General features: G+C 31.1%; 1 protein-coding gene across 1 annotated transcript in view; it reads left to right on the top strand.

Moving 5' to 3' along the window:
• Positions 1-19743, top strand: part of Brf (Brf RNA polymerase III subunit) — a 195889-nt gene that overhangs the window by 148761 nt on the left and 27385 nt on the right. Inside the window, exon 6 of the mRNA XM_075366757.1 lies at positions 16189-16338. Coding sequence (XP_075222872.1) covers positions 16189-16338 — 150 coding nt within the window. The remainder of the gene's footprint in view (positions 1-16188; positions 16339-19743) is intronic.

The following is a 19743-nucleotide window of genomic DNA, read 5'->3' as shown; positions in this document are numbered from 1 at the left end:
GAATCAAAAGTGTCCAAAAAAGTACAAAATTCAAAAGAATCTGGTTTTTGGACGTTTTCTTAACTGCAGTAATAAGCCCTCATTGAAAGCTTTTTAACGATATATCGTAAGTGGTACTTATTTTCATTGGTTCCAGAGTTACAGCCAAATAAAATTTTAATTAATAAAATATTTGGATCTTACAAGGGAATGGTGGCACATCGGTTTGAATCCGAATTCATCTCCTTTTTTTAACTTTTTTTTTTAATTTTAATATATTGATTTATTAATAATTAAATTGTAAAAAAAAATATACGATAAATAATAATTCAGTAATAATTTTTAAAAAATGAAATAATATCAGAGGCCTTCCTTGGGATAATACGAATGTATACTGCAAATTTAAAAGCAATCGGTCGGTTGGTTTTGCATGGTGCCGGAACAGACAGACAATTCGAAAGTTTGTTTGCAGTAGCATCACGCGAGAACCAACCGACCGATTGCTATAAAATTATCAGGATACATTCGTTATCCCAGGGAAGAAGGTTTAAGCTACAGATCGTGGACCTAGCCCACTTGAAGGTAGAATTGTAAATTAAAGATATTTATTAAAGAAAAAAAATTAATTCTTACTCCTTTATATTTCTCCCCTAACCAAGGCAACAGAAAAATAATAAAGTAAAATTACTAATTATTTTTTTATTTAATGAATATCTGTAAGTTTGTATTATTCACACTGTTATAGTTATTACTACTCTTTTGTAATTTAGTTTTTTATTCAAGTATTTGTAAAGTTTGTATACTTTCTTCTTCGCTGTTTCTTCTTTTTTTGTACATAACGTTCCGTTTACTATTCATTTTTCTTCTTCCTTCCATGTAGTTTTTTCAATCTTTTTCGTTATACCCTCTAAGGAGAGATCGAATCTAGGACGATCGTAAGCGTAGCCGGGTTTCACGAGAAGGCAAGAAACCCGAAAAGAGATCAGCGCCTGGAGGTTGAACGAGCATATAAATGCGAAAGTTTCTCACAACCATGAAGATAACGAACAAGTCGGAGGTCCAGGCCTGACTGACTAGTTTATTTTTGTGTTAGTAGTTCAAATGCAGCACAAAATGATGTATTCTATAGATTTACAAATCATAACCATATTTTAAGGCAAAATTTATTTAGGCATTTTTTCTGGATATACTGTATGTATAAATACATAAGAAATCCACAGGCCAGTCAGAATTTGTTTCCAAGTTTTTATTTTTATAAAAACCTATTTAATAGTAAATATAATTACAACATTGAAAGCCAAATGATTCCTTTTAAAGGATTTTTTTTTTCATTTTTGTGAAACATTTTAAAATAAATTACACTGTATTAAACTACAAAATCTCTTTAACAAAATTATAAATTTTATAGTTTCCTGCTGCATTTCATTCTTTATGAAAAACTTTTATAAAGTAAAAGTTACATTTTATTGAAAATCTTTATTTCCTTTTTTCCAAAATAACTCAGAAAAATCTTTTATAATAAAAAATTAAATTTAGGTCATCATGAAAAATCTAAATTCACAGTTGTTTTCCGATTTTGAATGTAGTTTTTTTTTTACATTTTAGGGGTATCGACTACCCACCGGGTTGGTCTACTGATGAACGCGTCTTTCCAAATCAGGTGATTTGGAAGTCGAGAGTTCCAGCATTCAAGTCCTAGTAAAGGTAGTTTCTTTTATACGGATTTGAATACTCGATCGTGGATACCGGTGTTCTTTGGTGGTTGGGTTTCAATTAACTGCACATTTAAGGAATGATCGAACTGAGATTGTACAAGACTATACTTCATTTACACTCATACTTATCATCCTCATTCATCCTCTGAAGTAATATCTGAACGGTAATTACCGGAGGCTAAACAGGAAATAGGAAAAAAAGGGATATCGACTACGTTTTTCATTAGCCCTTTCCACTTCAAAAAAAAAAAAAGAAGAAAATAAGACTTAATTCTTTCACACTTCCAATGAAACTGAGACTGTTAATTTATTCTTGATAACAAAGACAAGCAAATACAAAAATACTAAGAATCTTGATTCTTGAACATATCACATTTATTTACCGCCTAGGCTTTCCTTTCGGCCATCTATTCTTACATCTTTTTTCCATCCTCGTTACGGCTTCTACTTCTAATGACAATGTGTATGAGGCCTCGGACATGGCATCTTCGTCACTTTCAGATATCAACGATGCTCTGCAGCTAACATCAGGTGATGATAACTTAGATGGAGCGGTCAGCATGGCTGTTACTGAACCCAAATTCGATCTCATCTCCAGTGGTATATTTGGGGCGGCTGAAGTACTCACCCTCTCCTTAGAAACCCTTTAGGCTTTTGGAGGATCCACAGGTGTATTGCGCCTGTATTCGGTTCTTTCTCTTATGTTACTTGCACCTGCATCGATCTCAGACTTTTTCTGCACCATTTCCACATCCTTCTTCGACTTATGACTGGTCGAAGGAATGATGTTTTTGGTTTTTTTAGATGTCTCCATATCCTTACGCACAACATCGATTACTTATGGTTGCCTCATTGCGGGTTTTGCTGCTTCTTTTCTTTGAGAAGATTCGATCCTAGTGTCAAGGATGTCCATCATTGGACATCAAATCTTTGGGTGTAATTGGTTGCTTTTGCTGACTAGATTCGGTCTTAGTGTCAATGATTTTCTCTATCATAGTAGCAACTACTCCACGTTAACTTTGGATGACGATGGGACAGTAGCTGCTTCTGCATAAGTCGTTGTCATTCGAGGTGTTCTACTACTAACAGTTTTCATCGCTTCAGGTAACTTATCTTTTGCAGCGTTTTAGTTTCCTGAATGGCCGTTTTCAGTTTATACACCGGGCAGTTTCTTGAACAGTAGTTGTGGTTTCCTTTGCAGTTAATGCAAACTGGAGGATCTTTACTCGGATCGCCTTCATAAGTTTTTATTCCACAGACGCAGATTTCTTGCTTTTCACATCTGACCGCAGTGTGTCCGAAGCGTTGGCACTTAAAACATCGCATAAGTTGCGGCATCTAGACAATTTATGCCAACACATACGTTTTCAGGCAGATTAGGTCTATTGAAGGTCAACACATGCGACGCTGAAGGAAGAACCTCACCGTTTCTCCTGAAGGTTAACCTGTGGCATCGAATCACTCCTTGACTCAACATTTCCTCCACTGTTTCTTCTTCGGTGTAATTAAGAAGATCACCGCAAATCCTTTCTATGAGTTAAGCGTACTATGAGACTGTACAGACACTAGGAACTCACCGTTATTCTTCTAAGATTTAACATTTTGACTTTGACTGTCGTTTATAGTTTCAATGTACAAATCATTAAAAGTCTTGCGAATCTCCTTGACAGGACCACCAGCACAGTTTGTAATTTTTCAAGCGATTAACAATGAGCTGGCTTTCTGGAAGTTTCCATTGTCTCTCGTAATCACTAGATGTCTCGGTCTGGGCGCATTGCTACTCAACAAAGCTTTCCGAAAATCTTTCCTAATTCTGTCAGTCTCTTTATTACATTTCCTCTTCGCTTCTGGCGAACGAGGGTGTTTTCGTGCACCCTCTGCCACGTTGACTTCTTCAAGATGTTGCATTAAAGCTGATCACTTTTGCAGCAAGGCTAGCCGCCGGGGTACACCTTCACCTCCAGAGCTACTAACCTTGGAGGTCCGATCCGGTACTCCGGTGGAACCGGCATATGTCCTTACAGAAAGCGGATGCGCAATCTCTACACTGACTTCAGGCCCCTACTCACTGAAGCTTTCTGGGCTCCCATGTACCGATATACATAGGCACCTTCGCTAATGCTTGCCATCGCGGGGAGCATGTGGACAACAGAAGGGTCTCCGTTATACCTGCAATAACATCGACCCTGACCGTCACATCGCCATCTCTAAATGTGGTATGAGTCCATTTCCGAATCATTTTGAATGTAATGATCTGCAGGTGGCTGAGAAAATCTAATCCAACTTAATATATTTCGTGCATTCTATTACACCTCATACCAAAAAAAAAATACATATATATATAAATTTTCATGTAAATTTAGCTAGGGAATAAAATATAAAGAAAATTAAATAAGAGATCTAGTCTGTCGATTCAAAATGCTGTTAGCTAGCCGGTTAGTTAAAATAAGTAGCATTCACATCAAAGTTACGAAACGTAATTACTAAAAATTCATATGATTTGTTGATTTTTTACAAAACCTATTATTTTTTAACAATAGTTATTTTATTTTTTCAACTGCAACCGACCTCAACCTTTCTCATGTGAAGTTGCGGATTCAAATTCATGTTTTTCATAAAATATTTTATTTTTCCATTTAAGAAAGGAAATCCAAATCGAGATTATCTTGTATAGAATTTTGAACGCCATTTTGTATTTCGATTCCAAAAGCAGGCTGGTTGGTCGGTTAGTAAATACCTGTATCCAAATTATGTATGTAATTACATTAAATTCAATTTTGTAGGTTAATCATAACCTGTCATTTACTAAAAATTTGTATGAAAACGCTTTCGCTTTTGGAAATGCATTTAAGGAATAACCCAGTTGCATAAATAGTCGCAAGGTAGGAAATTTATATATCGTAATGTAGTTTGATTTCTTTTTTTTTTCATGTAAATTAATGAATAGAGGCGTGTTCGCAAAACGTTATCTAATCTTTATTTAATGATTTTCCGTCCTAACGTAACGTTAGGACGCGCAAAATTTTATCTAACTATAAAATAAAAAAATCTAATTCAAGTGTACTACTGGTTTCTCGAGTTTAAACCCCGCTTTAGTGGTTAATATACTTTTATAATTTGTATTTTTAATAGTTAAAGGTTTTACTAATTTGTTTTCTGTATTCAAGCGTTACTCACCAAATGTAAAAATTTCAGTGAATATTATGTTTATAAATCTCCTCTCTTAATGTCCTGTAATTATGATTGTTGCTCATGAAATCAGCGGAATTTTTTTTTACTAAAATTACTATCTAGGCGATTTTTTTTCTTGACGTTATTATTACTTACCAACGTTATCATACTGCTGGGCTGTTTTAACATAATGATATATACAGCTTCACGGGAAACTTCAAGAAAACTATTTGTAAAATTTAGAGTAAAGAAGTATTATTTATTATCTTATTTCAGATTGCCTTATCTCATGCTTTTTCTATAGAGAGGAGCAGTACCATTTACGTACAATGTGTCGGACTCGCTAACAGGTTCCGCAAGATGTTATTGAGTACGTGCTATGTGTGCCTGCGCCCTACTGACTAAACCCCTCCACCTCTGATAGTCCTTCCCCTTTCTGGAAACTGTTATGTGGCATTACTTAAAGGAGCTTACCTTCTGTACCGGGCATCAGAGTGACCACGGGTTCATTGCATCCAGGCGATCCCCATAGGTTCGGGAGGCCCCCTGGACACACCCTCAGCCCTGTCTTCCGCATCAGAGCTCTCAGGCGCCCGTCTGCTTTCTTGCTTCTTCTTCTGTCCGGAGCATCTCCATATGGACTAAGCCATATTAACCACAGTAAGCCAGAGCTCTTTTTTGGTTCGCCTGGAATCTATAAGTCCCCCGGGCGGGAACATAACCTTCGTACCCAGGAGTACTTCAAGTTTTTTTTTTTTTTTAATTAGCTCTAGAAAGCGGAGCTTACCTTCCTGCTCTGAGCATCGGAGTGGCCGCGGGTTCACCGCATCCAGGCGACCCCCACATGATCGGGAGCCCCCCTAAACACTCATATTCTCATGCTGGTTAAACAGTTAAACTCTTTTTTTAATCAGGAGGTTGGTTTTTCTTTTGAATATTTCCAATGGCTTTATCTCATACAGGTGGGGTGTTTTGTAGGCGTACAAATATTTCTATATTTTAAATAGAAATAAAATTAAAATGTTTAAATTAAGTGTTTTTTTTTTTTTTTTTTTTTTTAATATGATAGACTTCAAATCTGTAAATTTTAACTTTTAAAAATGACCCAAATTAAGAGTTAATAATTAATTTAGAGTTAGTGAATTTATTTGGTTGCAGTTTCAGGAGTTGAAACTGAAAGACATTGAGTTATATTATTTTTCGATTTTTTTTTTTTTTTTTAACCTCCGGAATCATCGTTAGATATTGCTTCAGAGGATGAGATGAATGACTTAACAGCTTGTTAAAATGCCACGTCTGACCGGAATTCGAACCCGGGACCTCCGGATGAAAGGCCGAGACGCTACCACTCGCGCCACAGAACGCGGCTTTCTTTCGATTGGACCACCTACGGATCACGGTTCACAGGTTTAGACTTCTTTCTCCTTTTCCAAAATCGTTTCATTCTTTACCTGTGTTTTTCTCTTCTCTCTTTACTCTATTTTATATTTTTATTTTTATTTTTTGGCTTTTCTGGAAATTTAGACTCATCTATTTCTTTTCTAAATGTATTTCTATTTTCAGTTATTTCTTCTGAGGTATTCAATATTTTTAAATCCTTGTCAACTTCTTTAAACCATGCAATTTTTGTTTCTCTGTTTTTAAAGTACGTAAATAACCGCTTAGTTAGTCTGTTTCATCCATTCTTCATAGATGTCCTTCAAATTTAAGTCTTCTGTTTCTTATTATAGTTTCTATTATTTCCAAATTTCTTCTGAGCTTTTTAATCCTATATTCTCCGATGACGATTTTAAGGCCGTGAATTTTTCTTAATATTTTCTTCTCAATTTTAATTACGTTAATTTTTGAAAAACTTTGTAAACATTCTGCTCTGTTTAGAGTTTCTAGTAAAATGACTGTTCTGTAATGTTTAATATTAGAATTTTTTGAAAAGATTTTTTTCTTATAAAAGTCTTTGTTGAATGAAAAGCCTTTTGCATTTTTCTTACTCTAGTTTTAATTCCTTCTTTTTCCAAGACATTTGGTGTTATTACTTCTCTCAGATATATAAATTTATTTGTTCTTTTAATTATTTTATTTTCTGAGACTGATTATTTTGTTTCTATTACTTTTACTGTTGGAAACCTATTCTGTCTTTTCAAAGGAGATCTGTAAACCTATTTTATTCGCACATTTTTCTAATTCTTTGATTTTTATTCTTGCTTCTTCTTCATTTTTAGCCAAAATTACTAAATGTTTTACAAACCCAAAAATGTTTACGGGGATAAATTTTCCTTTAGTTACTACCTTTACATTCCTATGATTTTGTAGTTCTTCTAACCTTTTGTTCCATTCTCTGATTGATTTTTCTAACGCACAATTAAAGAGGATTAGAGACAATTATTTTATTTATTTATTTTTTTTGTATGTTTTTGAAGTCGGATTTATTTGTTTAATACAGTTTATTTAATGTTGGTAATATTTTCTATATCTTCCCGATGAAATGGTATTAACCTTTTTTATGAAAAAACAAAACAATCGCATTTGACAAATAAGTTTTAGTACATTTTATCAGTATCTTCTTCGATCTCGACCATTTTTTATTTTTTTATTTATAAAATCAATTCGCCTGCTTTTATGCAAGCTATTAAATCAAATTTCTTAATTGTAAGTTAAACCATTACTTAGATAAAAGTCAAATAGGCGCCAACTCGTATACATACAAAACTTTTTTAGCCCAAGATTTTAGAATTTTTAGATTTTCAGACCTCAAAATCTATAGAGAAATAAAAAAACCAGTTAAAGCTGATAAAATTATCTACCTATAATTTTTGTTTATATCATTGTAATTTCAAGGCGTATGTATACATTTTTGTTACCGGCAATAACATAATGTTGCTTGTAATTTCTAGTTTTTTTAACGCATTAGTTTGACGTTTTTTTAACAGTTTGATAATATTAAAATTTAATTTGAAACTTACTTAATATTAATTATTTAAAAAAATTTTCTAAATTCATTTGTAAAAATAACACATAAATGTTACAGTCTTTATTCATTTACTTTTCAAGTAAAGTAAAGTTTTGATCTCATCGTTACGGATGATTTATTTCTCAAATAACGATACGCCAGCGGGTGGTTTTACTCGTCAGCCCTATTTCAGCCCTATTTCCTTTTAATTTATGTATGGTCGAATGTGAGCGAAGAAATCCGTTTACAGTCGGATGTTCTTTCTTTATAGTCTTTTCCTTCTCTGTCTGTTATCGAATTAGCCAAATCGAGATGTTTTATTGTATGGCCTACCCATCTAGTTTCTTTTTAAGATTCTTTCTCAAATTTCTCTCCTCTTATATTTGTCTTAAGGCGACTTCATTTCAAACTTCTTTTATTATTTTTTTCTTTCTTTCTGCTGTCCATAAAGCCACTATATTCCATGTAAATATTTTATAAATATCTTCCTAATTTGTAGATTTATTTGATACTAATAAATTTATTTTTTACTTATGAAAGTTCATCTTGTTTGCGCCAGCCTGCATTTATTATTTACCTTACTTTGTGCATCCTTTGTAATTTTACTACCTAATTAAAAAAAAAAAAAAAAATACTGTAACGTTTGGTGTATATTATGTTTCCTTGTCTTGTGATTGTCGACTAAATTTTTTTAAGGATACTGTTCGGGAGTGGGAGGAACCGGTTAACGCGAATTTTACATATATACTTTATTGTTCAACATAATGGAAATATTGCTGATATTTTATGTTGTCTTAGATAATAATTAAATACCGCTCCATTTTTTAGATGTCCCTTAACGGTAGTAGAGTGTTTCAGTTAGCTGGCCGGTTATTATTTAACTTAAGTGGTGATCAAAGAAATGTACTTATAATTCAAGTTCCTTGTACTCATAATTCAATAATATTAGCAAATTTAAAGCTCGTGATTGTTTTGTATATTGGTTTTTTGTCGTCCCTATTGTGTTTTAATGAAGTCACAACGCCGCGCTGAGTTAAGATTGGAACGTGTTGAATGAATGTAAAGTTGTATGTTGTACGTCTGCCTTTCTGTATTGCATTAGTGTTGATTGTTACTAAGTCATATTGGCCCATAACCCTATTGAGCAATACACAAACCAGACATTTAACTATTCTTAGTCACTTTCTCTCTCTCTCTCTCTCTCTCTCTCTCATTTTTTTCCTCTCCCACTCCCTCCAACCATCTATATGTGTTTTGTACAAGACCGTAGTAGTAGAATTCTCTTGTGGTCTAGAAATGAGGACACTGACTGTTTCAGAACAGTTCATTGCAACACGTACGATTGATATTGTTGCCATATGATTTACTTCTTATTATCACTATAATTCATTGCCAATAATCACAACCTTTTTTATTTGTTAATGAATTTTAAGTTTCCTCGCTGATTTAAAACGTTGAATAAAACATATTTTTTCAATACAGGAAGAGGTTCATTAGTTTACATACCTGTCCCTGTCTATTATAGATGTAATTCATGAAAATCAACCAAGATATAAGAGGCACTAGTTATAATTGCTTTCTCCGAGAGTAATGATGTTTTCAACACAACCAATTTCTATGTGAATGTCACTTTCCGGGCAAAGTATCACTTACATTTCAGTGGGATGTATTGACATGTCAGTGTACATTTGGGTAAGTGAAAAAGACAACAGGGAACCATTTCACTACTCACAACCGCCCTCCCCCCCCCCCTCCCCCATCCAATAAGTTTAGCATGTTGTGCTTGTTATGTTTGCGATTTTCTGTGTAATTTCTTGGGATGATTAATGATTAATCTTCGGTCGCCTACAATCATTACAGTGCAGGCACTTGTTTAGGATGTGGATACATATTTTAAGTAAATTTTATTGTATATACTTTGACGTTTGACTGACTATGCACAAATTATTATCTTTCTTATGAGGAAATAACTGGTTACGCATAACTCTTGATTTAGTTAAATATACCTCTCTAGTGCTGTCTTGGCTTTATGTAGCTACTGTTTATGGCATTAAAGATATTTAATACTGTTTATACTCTTAAATATTAATGGAGAAAAAAAAATTTAAAACTATTAAAATTAATTTTAAAAAATTCCTTAAAAAGTTTAAATAAGTAAAAATCAATTTAAATTATGATATTGAAGTAGGTGCCAAATTGCAATATATTAATAATAAACTTCATATTAATTTAGAACCATTTTTAAAATTACATTTAAAGAATTGAAAAAGTATTATTTATTTTTTCATTTTTTGGTGGCTTTTAAAAAAGTCTGTTTTTTAAGTTTGTTATTTTTTATTATTTCTGTTTAAAATATGAGTAGGGGAAAAAACCAGAAAGCCCAGAAATTATACAAAAAAGATTTCAAATATCAAAATTGTTTTGTCCATTATTAATAATTGTTTATATCAAAATATTAACAATATATTATATGATATATTATATCAAAATTAACAATTGTCCATTATATCAAAATTGTTTATATGAATCATTATGATATCAAAATCTAAGCATTGATAATAAAAATAAAATTAAAAATATTTTCAGTTTGTAGACAGTTTAATTTTTTATTTTAGAACATCTGTGATACAATTTAATGACAAAAAACTTATAATTTAGCTGATTATGCAAAATAATAAAAAAAACAACTAAGAGTTCCATAACTTTCTCTGTTTGAGCCGGAAAAGTTATGTACTGTCAACAGTGTCAAAAATGATAAATGTTGAACATAATAAATTTCTTAGCAGAATATTGGAATCAGAAATTGAAGAAGATTTAGTTACTGTGGAACAGGAGGAGGCAATAACTGAATATTTCTTAATAAGAAAAGAGAACTCTACTGTACATGCATCTGGTCAAAAAAAAATCACCAAGGACTGTTGAAAAAATGTATACAAGTTATGAATCTTTCCTTACATGTATGGTGTAGTACGTACCCTTTTGATTATGAAAAATGTAAAATTTCAAAGTGTTTCTAAAGTGTTTAGCTTTCTAAGAGGTACATAAAAAAATTATTCTTTGAATAAAATGTTGAGAAAGTTAAATAAACATGGTTTCATTTTGGTTACAATTAACAACCAAAATTAAATGGTATTAGTGATCAAAAATAATCAATCATACATTTTTTTTTAAATCGGTTAAGCCGTTCAGAAGATATCAAGCAAAATGATAACTGATAAAAAAAAATATAGTCTTGATATCTTCTTTCTAATGAAATTGTCTGAATAAATAACTGAAATGACATAAAATGTAACTGAATAATCTAATTAGTACAAGAATGTGACAGGCTAGAAATAAAAACATCATATTTTTGCTCCCACCCTACTTATGGAGATTTGAATAATTCATCAGAGAATATCTTAGCAGACAGACAAAATACATATATATGTACATACATCCTTTGGAATTTTTCAATTCTAAAATTGTGTTTTTTGGTTAGAGTGGGTAATGAAACGACAAGATCAGAAAAAAGGTGACATGTAAAATTTGATTCATTTAGCATACCTTTTCATGTGTATTATACTGTGCAGCGTAAAATACAATTGTATGCCAGGAAATAAAATAATAATCAAAATTAATCCCTTTTAATAAAAATACTATAAGAATTGAACTTAGAATAAAAGTAAGAAAAAGTACATCCAGTTAAAATTGAGAGCCTCCTTTATGTACAAAGTTGATAAAAAAAAATATTTTAAAATATTTACTTTTTTTATTTAAATAAAGTAATATATGTCAATCTTCATGGTGGAGGAGTAGCATCTCGGCCTTTCATCTAGAGGTGTCGGATTCAAATCCCAGTCAGAAATGGCATTTTTCATATGCTACAAAATACCATGTACAAGCTTCAAAGCTTCTGTATAATTTCATCAATCAAAAAATAAATAAGTAATATAATGTTACTCGTATTTTAGTATCATGTTTAGTTCATTTAACAAGTTTTTAATTAAATTTTTGATCAAATGTTTGGAAAAATTTAATTAAAAATATTAATAATGATCATTCTCTATTCACTTAAGAAAAAATCTTTTTCATAATTCAGAAGAACAGATTAGAAATACTATATTACAGGTAAGAATGTATCTGGGTCTATATCAGAAAGAGCACTTGAAGTTTATTTCTGATTGCATTCATTAAAAAAAAAAATGAAATAAAATACCCCAGTAAGCTGTAAGGAAAAAATATGTAACCAATTTCTAAACTGTATAATAGTAATTCTATGAAAGTTGAAATTTTATCTAGCGTAAAATTATTTTTCTGTGATGGAGACAATTTCAACACCACCCCAAACATCAGTGGACTGAGACCTGTTGCATCACATTAGAATGAATGCTGTATATTTTATTTTTTTTATAACATATGGTTAGATTTGAACTATCCATCAAGAGAATACCACGAACACAAAAAAAATATATATCTGGGCAAGAATATTATCTTATCAAGGAAACCAAAATGGCAAAAAACCTAATTTGAAAAACTAAACAGTAGCCTTTCAACATTTTCTCTTCTCAAATTTCTAGGCTAAGGTCTGGGTATATTACAATATAGTGTAAATTTCATTACTGCTTAAAAGTGTGTACCATTTTTAATCAGTTAAAATTAACATTTTTATTCAATATTTTTGTCTATATTAATCATTTTAGGCCTAATTTATGATAATTCAAGGTAAAATTACAACAACAAAAATATGAATACTGATTTTTTCTTGTTTGTTTTTTTTTTTAATTTCATATGCATAAATCTACATAATGTATTTTACCTCAGTTATCTTTTCATTTGATGTGAAATTACATTAAATGAAACATGAAGATGCTGATCATCTAATTGCATCTGAATAAATTTATGTGGTGGCACGGGGGTTCTTGAAAGATGTTAATCATTTAACTAAATATTAAGAGTGGTGGCTAGTAACACAAAGTTATTTACATTTAGAAAATTTAAATGTTATTATAAAAATATGAAATAATAAATATGTCTTTTTTTTTTTTACTTGCTTCGCTATATAATCCAATAACTACTTTCAACCAAATCCATTTGAATTGACAACCTCTCTAAAAATAATTGAAGGCTTTTCTGGGGAGTTGTATTATTTTTGTAGGCCTAATTTTTTTTACAACTTTAATAATTTAGTTTTAATTGCTTATATCTTCATGAAAATGATCTATTTCTGATTAATTATATTTTCTTCTTCCCTTTTTTGGGTGGGTAGAATTTAAAAACTAAAAACTATAAATTTTTATCTGTAGAGTTGTATTTAGTATTTTAAATTTTATGAAATTAAAAGCCTCAAGTTTATTTGATAGACATTTCAGCCATAAGTGGCTGAAATTATTACGTGGCTACCAATTAGAAAATAAGAGTCCCTGGACAATTACAAAGCCAGAAACATCTTATTAGATTGTAATAAGGATTCATCTTCAAAAGAAGGTTTGCAGACTAAAATAGCCTCATGATAAACTTAAAGAGGGCTTGGCCCATACTTGTAGAATTGAACTTGAAGAATAATAAATTATGCATAAGGAAAAGGGGTCAGTGAGGTATGACAATCTACCCACTGAAAACTGTAGCAAAGGACTAACAACATAAACCAAAGGAAAATGTCAGTCTTCCTCCAGGTGGCAGGTTTCCATTTCATACCATAATCTGTCAACTATACTGTGGTAATTTTACCAGGAGGAAACACCACTTAGTGATTAATCGTTCTACATTGATCTGCATCCCTGTATCCTGGAAAAACGACTTTCATTGAGAAACTAAAAAAACCACTTGTGAACAGGTTCAGAATTCCTAAAGGAACATCCTCACTTGTCCTCCAACCATTCTAAATCAATAGAACTACTAACCATTCTTAAAGTGAACTAGAACTTCTTGAAATGAAGTAGAACCGTACCCTTCTTGAGGGTTTCATATCACTTTTTAGCCTCTTAGCTAAGGTAATTATTAAAACTCATATGGAAGTACTGATGTTTTAAACTTGTACTGCAAACTATAAAATATTCATCTTTTGTGAAAGAAAAAAGGACTGATAGCTTCATTTTAGTTACAAATTATCTGTAAATAGTATTTCATTTGTGAACATTTTCATTGAAACTTTCATTGACTGTAGTTGAATTATTGACTTTTGGATGATGTTTACATCTCACTCTCCAAATTTTTTTTCGCATTGTTGACTAATATTCAATTGTAATGTTTACTTTTCATTTCCAATAAACTGATTTTGTTCAATTCTTGCCATGCCCTTGCTACAAATGGTATAATTGTTTGCTTCTCTAATGTGTAGCATGTTAGTTAATGTTTTGTGTGCATTAATGAATTCGTGTGTTGTGTTGTTTACATTTTTTGTTAATGAACTTTTCTTTGCAATGGCAGAATTTAAAAGCATAGTTAAAAATAAAAAGAGCTCTGTAATCATGCTTGTGAAATAGTTAATAGTATATGATTTCATGAAGAAAGAAGCTTTCTTCATAAAAAAGGAAAATTAGGAGATGACAAACATTTAATATGCATTTAAAAATATGAAGAAAGAACCGCTGCAGCTTGTGAAATTTCAAGATTACAAGTTCAAAAACTCCAAAAAGAAAAGAAGAATCTTTTTAAATTTAAATTGCATTCATGCTCATTAAACACTCCGATAAAGTATAAACAACCTTCAAAACAGTTTGTGGATTAGACAGTTTTGATCAGGGTGTTGCAAGAAGAAAAGTTAACGAATTTCATAATTTGGTAACTTCACTTTAAAACTTGTTAAAACTTAATGAACTGCCTATATTAAATAAATTACATAAAAAATTCAAAAGATTATTCAAATTAAAGGTTCTAGAACTACACTAGCAGTTTTCCTGGAAGTATTAGAAAAATTGTTGCAGAAAAGAAAATTCTTTAATTGCTTATTTGGATGAATCGTAAATTTTAACGTCCCATTCAAGGACAAAATTGTGGTCGGATGACAGCGGTGCAGAAGTAAAAGTGCTGATTAATAAAGGTGATCAGTTAATCATAATCCACACTGGAGGAGAAATGTGGTTCATTCTGTATGTGATGTTAACTTGAAAAACAAGTTCAGAAAGCAGTTATTATCAGAACAATAATTTCATGAAGTGTGCATCTGAAAAATTAATTCCTGGTCTCCCCCCCTCCCCTCCACTTAGTAGTTGTTATCAATAATGCACCATACCACAATTCATTTGTAGAAAAGTTTCTGAATTCAAATGATAGGAAAAGTGGCATGATTAATTGGTTAGAAAAGAGCAATATTCTGTTTATATAAAAATAAGATGAGAAAAGACTATGATGTAGAAGAATTTTGTTATATGGTAAGTAGAATTACTGAAAATGGATGCAGCAGGAGCAATACAAAATGTTGAGTAGCACAGACAAAACAAGGTTTCAATCAGAAATATTATTTTCTTACATTAAAAATTAATTTAAACATCAGGAAAGCATTTTTGAAAGTGTATGTTTGGAGTGTAGCTCACATGTAAGTGAAACTTGGACAATTGGAGTTCCTGAGAAGAAAAGATTAGAAGCTTTCGAAATGTGGTGCTGTAGGAGAATGCTAAAAATCAGGTGGGTGGATAAAGTGACAACTAAAGAGGTGTTGCGGCAAATTGATGAAGAAAGAAGCATTTGGAAAAATATAGCTAAAAGAAGAGACAGAATTATTGGCCACATCTTAAGGCATCATGTAATAGTCGCTTTGATATTGGAGGTACAGGTAGATGGGAAAAATTGTGCTGGCAAGCAACATCTGGAATGTTCCAGATGTTGCTAACAATAAAACAAATTGTTAGGAATGCAGGATGTGGGGGTTATTGAAATGAAATGACTGGCACTAGATAGGGAATCTTGGAGAGCTGTATCAAATCAGTCAAATGACTGAAAACAAAAAAAATCTATAAAAATGAAATTGAAGATAATGTTATTTATTATATTTAAATATTATTAAAATTATGTTGTTAGTTCATTAGAGTTTCATTTTTAATGAAATTTCAGTGATTCAGCAAACTAGACCTAACTTGAATATACTCATACCAAAAAGTAAGGGATAGGATGATAATTTTTTTAAACTTTCGTTATAAAACTATTTTAGTGATATCTTATTCTCGCTAAATTAGATTTTTAGGTTGTAATTTTTTTTTATAGACTAATTCTTTAACTTTGCTTGTTCAATTTTTATTATATGTGCTAAATTATTTTGAATTATCAAAGTGTTAGAAATTTGTTATTTAGAATAAATAATAACCTCTGTCCATTTTGTATGTCATATTTGTATATATGTAGATCATTGTATCTCAATAATGTTTGTATTGTATCATGTTTGTATGTTTTTTTATGTTGTAGATCCATGTTTGTATGTACTGAGATATGCAAATAAATTGGAATTTGGAGATAAAACTCATGAAGTTGCTATGACTGCTCTTCGATTGGTACAAAGAATGAAAAAAGATTCACTTCACTCTGGTCGTCATCCTTCAGGACTATGTGGTGCAGGTGAGATAACATAACTAATTACAGTTTGCTATTTAATTAATGTCTAAATAATTTCTAAATGTAATTTATGTTTAAAAATAAAGAGAGTTTAATATTGGATAAACTGTCTGCCTCTGTTGGTGCAACTGAATGTTTGTAAGTAATCTAGAATTAGATACAAGCCATTCCTATAATTAGCACAACTTTTTTTCTAGAATAACAAGCATCCCATGCCAGGATTAATAGACATTGTGAAAAATTAAGAAGTAGTTTTCTATGGGTAAGTTCACTGATCTGAATATTTTTTTACAATAAGCTATACTGAGCCCACCAGTATGCGAGTAGTATTCAGCTCTTCAAGTGACAACTTCACTCTCCATTGCATCAGGGACTGATTATTTAAGAAACATCATTACTGTCAAGAAAGCATATTTAATATTTATATTTTATATCTGAAGTGCTTAACATGCAACAAAACCACAAGAAAAATACAGGTAGTGTGAAATCTTTCTTTTCTGTCATTACTTAGAAAAAAATATTTCAATGACCTTTAATTTTGTTTAATCCGTACATCGTTCACTACATCTTTGTATTACATATATTTTCTATTTTATGCAAAAAAACTGAAACAGGTTAGTCCATTATCTTGATTTGTGATTCCATCTGTCCGCAAATCTTACATCAAAACTAATTTTATTTAGATATGTTTGTAGAATTGTAACAATATTCAGAACTATGCTATATCTTAACTTAAAAATGTTTGCAGGTAGTAGTAACCTACCCATTGTTTAAGAAGGTATTTTCATCTGGTGACTCAAGATGTTAAGCTTGGAAACAATTTCTATGATAAAGGTTCAGTCATATAAGATTTATAATTATTTATTCAAGGGATTACTTTTTATAATAAATAATATTTCCAAACAAAAGATTTCTAGGATTTATCCAGTCATGAAAACTCATAGAAAAGTTTCAAGGATAAAATTAATATCTGAAACAACTTTTGTTGGAGAGTTTTTTTTTTAAATGGAAACTCTAATCTCCTCCCTTCAAGTAAGGTTTTCTTTTTACATTTACTCAGCGAGATATATTTTAGCTAAAAATTTTAAGGAGCAAATATAAAATAAAGTTTAAGAAAGGTTTTGTAAAATAAATTTGAATTTTGTTTATAGATTTGTTCTACCAACCAAAAAAGTGTTTGGTGATTTTTATCCATTAAATTTAAATATTCCAACCAATTTAAGTGTAATTTTTATTTGAATTTTAGTCCTTTTTCATAATATGTTTACTCAATAGATATGGGTTCTCCTGGCTGCAGGATAAATTGTGACCAGATTTTTCTTTATTGATTTCTTGATAAATTTGATTATCTTTCAAAAGCAAATAAAACAGCACCTTTAAAATATATTTCCAGTAGATGTTTTTGGAGATTTAATGTAATCTGTGTGGTAGATGGCACAGTTGTTAGTTTTGCCCATTTTGAAGTGGTTGGACGCCCATTTAAGAAGTAAATAACTTTTATTTCTTAAAGGTACTGATTATTTTTGTGTATTAATTTACAATTTAACAACCTATATGTATATAAATTAAGTAATATAACTATAATAGTTTTAGGCAACCTGACATAAGTCACAAACCACTCCCAAGAATAACAAACAACCTATACCAGGCTTGCTAAGGAAAATGAGAAATAAAGTGATTTCCTGTTGTCTTCACCAAGCTAAATGTACAGTTGCATATCAGTATGGCCTACTGATATGTAGGCCATACTGATGCTTATCACTTGCATTTTGGTGGGGTGGCCAACCCCACTAAAATGCAAGTGATAATCTGCCCCTGTAATTGACAGTATCACTCTGTTCATCTCTGGGACTGACTGTATAGTGATCATCTTTACTCTCAGAAAAATAAATTCTTGACTAGTTTCTTTATACTTCAGATGGGTGTATTACAAGTGTAGAAGCCATAAGGAAGACAGGTAGTATAAAATAACAAATTAAGAGTACCATTTTCTGTAGTAAAGCAATAGATTTTATATACTCTGCTCCAACTAGTAGAAAAAAATATATATGTATTTCTTACTGTGATTAATTATGTATTTTGTAATGCTATTCTTATCAAGGTTCTTCCATAATTTCCCTTGCTCCATCATAATGCATAGGCTGCATTACAGACTAATTTATCTAATATGATGTTATTTTCTAAATACAGCCTTAGTTTATTATCATAATCTAAGACTTAATTTAAGAGAATAGCAAGGATTTCTTCGCATTCTTCCTCCATCATATTATTTTTATCAAATACTACGATTCAAATCCTAAACAGTATGTAACAAAATACGAATGAAATCTGTTAGAATGGTAAGAATATGTTAATATTCATAAGTAGACACCACAATCTACACTAAAGGAGTTTAAAATGATAGTTTTAAAGTGAATATTTAAAATAGATGTAAAGGGTTAATGTAAGTTATTAACATGATGCTCGTTTTATAATGCTTTATACTATTGGATTACAAGCCATAGTCCAGAACTTCAAGGTTCTATAGTGTATTTATGAAATAGACACGAGCCTAAAGAGAGTAGACCTTTTGTTGGTATAACTGCTTCCCTAGAAATCACTGCTTCCTTGTTATATTATCAGGAAGAATAAGCAAGGGTAAGGAAAGAAGCAGAGGAAATAGGGAGAGCATAGACCCTCCGAGAAGCAAGACACAAAACAGGAGCACAACCCTAAGAAGAATATAATAGTGCCTCTTGGGACTCATGATCTTTCCCCCACCAGTTTTACCACAAGATAATTAGAAACTAATCTACTAAAGCCCTGTTGGATCTCCCAAATGAAAAGGGGGTAGCATAGAATTATTATTAACAAATTAACCAGCTCCTAAATTTATAAAATTAAATGATAAAAAGGGTAAGAGTGATATTAAGAAGTTTAAAATACATCACATTTTTTATGCATGCATTGTATATCACCAAACATTTCATTACTTTTATGTTTAATTCAAATACAGTTGACAGATGATTAACCGTACCCAGCAGGACTGTTCTCAATCCAGAATTAACTTTAATATGGTATTAAAATTCAAACAATTACACTGATAGACAAAAAACATTTTTTTAATGTTTCTCTAAGTGTGATACCATTTCTTGAATTGCTTTTTTGCGTACATTAAAGATGTGTAAATACAATTTTTCATCACCCTTAGTTTTAAATAAATTACGCTTCAAAAAAAAATGAAGGGACAATATAAATAAAATCTGTAAAATTTATAATTTTCCATGGCCATTCCTGTGTTTGAATGATTTTGCTGATGCTTTTCTTTTATAAATAGCCTCAGGCACATCTTGAATTATTGTCCAACAGTAATCAGCTAGCATATTAGTATTCCATTTCCCTTTATAGCGGCTTTCCATCACCGAAATG

This window comes from Lycorma delicatula, chromosome 5 (genome assembly GCF_047948215.1).
Source record: "Lycorma delicatula isolate Av1 chromosome 5, ASM4794821v1, whole genome shotgun sequence".
Classification (NCBI taxonomy): domain Eukaryota; kingdom Metazoa; phylum Arthropoda; class Insecta; order Hemiptera; family Fulgoridae; genus Lycorma; species Lycorma delicatula.
The sequence above is the reverse complement of the archived record's forward strand: the minus strand, read 5'-3'. Positions and strand labels throughout refer to the sequence as shown.